The sequence below is a fragment of the Egretta garzetta genome, unplaced genomic scaffold (assembly GCF_000687185.1).
Source record: "Egretta garzetta isolate BGI_Z169 unplaced genomic scaffold, ASM68718v1 scaffold469, whole genome shotgun sequence".
Classification (NCBI taxonomy): Eukaryota; Metazoa; Chordata; class Aves; order Pelecaniformes; family Ardeidae; genus Egretta; species Egretta garzetta.
In genome coordinates, this window is record NW_009260806.1 from 11,486 (window position 1) to 13,602 (window position 2,117).

The window sequence follows — 2,117 nt, forward strand, 5'->3', positions numbered from 1 at the left end:
CCCCGGGAATGCGTGAAGGTCCTCCGGGCCGCGGGGGCCAGCCCCGTGGGCAGCATCTACAACAACTGCTCGCCACTGCTCATTGCTGCGAGGGATGGGGACGTGGACATCCTGCGGCAGCTCCTGGACCATGGCGCGGAAACCAACGTTCAAGCGAGGCTGCCTGAGTGGGCTGTCAACTCGGTGGCTTGTTCCGGTCCTCTCTACCTCGCCGCCGTGTACGGGCATCTGGAGTGCTTTAAGATGCTGTTGCTTTACGGCGCCGATCCCGACTATAACTGCACCGAGGAGAGGGTGATTGCCCAGATCAAGGAGCCCAAGACTCTCCTGGAAACCTGCCTGAGGCACGGCTGCAGGAGCGAGTTCTTTGAGCTGCTCATTGACTTTGGAGCCAACGTGTACTTGCCCAATGTCACGGTAGATGAGACGGCACCCCGCAGCAAGGGCCTGGAGCTGCTGCTGCAGGCGAGAGGTAACGTGCGTGCGTGGCCCCGGGGCTGGAAATGAGCACCAATTTTGCTCGTTTGGGTGTAAGTTGCTTCAGCTTCCCCTTCCCTTTACCTCCACTTCCCAATAGCCTCACGCAGGCTTTCCCACAGGCTTCGACTCCCTCTGCAGCATCACTTGCGTGCATGGGTGTCTCTAGTCTTAAACTCTTGAGTATTATTGCTGGTTTACTCTGAACTCTTACTCCTCCCTCTCCCTCGATGACTGCTGCATTCAGGCCAAAAACCCCAAGTCTCCAATACTGGACATGGCAAGAGAATCATAGAACCATAGAATCCAGACATCACAAGGTTACGGACAATAGGTCCACCACCAGGGATTAAATGTGATGGCTTGGATACACACGCTACCACAGGAAACGCCTAAAACAAATTGTTGGGATTTGCAGGAGAGCGTCACGGGAGCGCTTGTTTCTAATAAATATCCACCAAATATCCCCAGTTTCCACCTGCTGGCTGCAGCTGAAGGCAGGCTGCCTTGGTTTGGGTCTGGGATGCGACTCAGTGCAGCCACCACCTACGTTTACATGGTTGTCTTCCCTCTTGGACTCGCTGCAGCGTCTGCTTTTCATGAATATTTCTAGACGCTTGCTGAAGAAGCTGCTCGCAGTGAGGGTCCTCACTGCGGTCGGTGCTGGTCTGGAGCACGCAGGGTTTTGCCACTTAATATAAATCTGTTGGGTTGAAGGCTGCTTTCTGCTGTTCCCCTCCTTTCTGCTGCTCAACTCTGGTGCTTCTGTACTGCCCACGTCCTGGAAAACTGCACTTAACTTCCATATGACGGTGGAGGATTTCATCTCCGTGTGCCCCACTCCGGTGAAACGTATGCTGCAAAGCTTGTGGCCGAATCCATGGCGTAACCAGCCCTCGCCAAGACCTTGAGTTTTGGTGTATCCGTGTCCCTTTGCTTGGGATAAAGCCCGGGTTGGAGGGGCGCGGGGTTGTGCAGCTTGAAGGTGACCATCTCGTCTTTTCCTCCCCCTCCTCACGCAGCTCATCCCAAGTCCCTGATGTCTCAGTCCAGGCTGGCGATGAGACGCCTGCTGAGGCGGGCCGGCCGCCCGCACGCCCTCGGCGAGCTGGAGATCCCGACGGTCCTGGTGAACTACCTCCGACACCAGCCGTGACGCACAGCCCACCGCGAGAGGTACCTGCCCCCGCACGCGTGTCCGACGCCCGAATTAAAGCCGCTCTGACATCTGCGCAGTGTGAAACCGCTGTCAATTTGTGATCGCAAGGTGATTTTTGCTTACGAGGCGTCTCCAAAGAGCAGTGCCCGTGCGAAAAAATGGTAAGGGAAGTGGGGATGGGGGGAGGAAACAGAGAGGAGACCTCAGCTCTGGCGCCGCATCAAGGTGATAGGAGCAGATTTAGCTGGGTTTGGCTTTAAACCCTTTTTATTGATGGCTTTTACAGCTTTAATTGATACTGGTGGGAAGAGGCGTGGAGGGAGAGGCACAAAGGCTGCTTTTAATTCCTCTCCCAGGGAAGAGTGGGAAGGAGGGAGGCACGGCCAGGCTTCGTGCCTGTGGGTTTCCCCGGAACGTGGCCTCGGCTGCCTCTACGCCCCCCCCTTCCCCGAGAGGCTGGAAGAGCCCGGAGGGGGGGGCG

At 56.7% G+C, this 2,117-nt stretch overlaps 1 protein-coding gene across 1 annotated transcript in view; it reads left to right on the forward strand.

Annotated features, from left to right (window-relative positions):
* ASB12 (ankyrin repeat and SOCS box containing 12) overlaps positions 1-1,639 on the forward strand; it is a 3,729-nt gene extending 2,090 nt beyond the window's left edge. The window contains 2 exon segments of the mRNA XM_009646900.2: positions 19-472; positions 1,500-1,639. Coding sequence (XP_009645195.2) covers positions 19-472; positions 1,500-1,633 — 588 coding nt within the window. The 3' untranslated portion in view covers positions 1,634-1,639.
* The last annotated feature ends 478 nt before the right edge of the window (positions 1,640-2,117 follow it).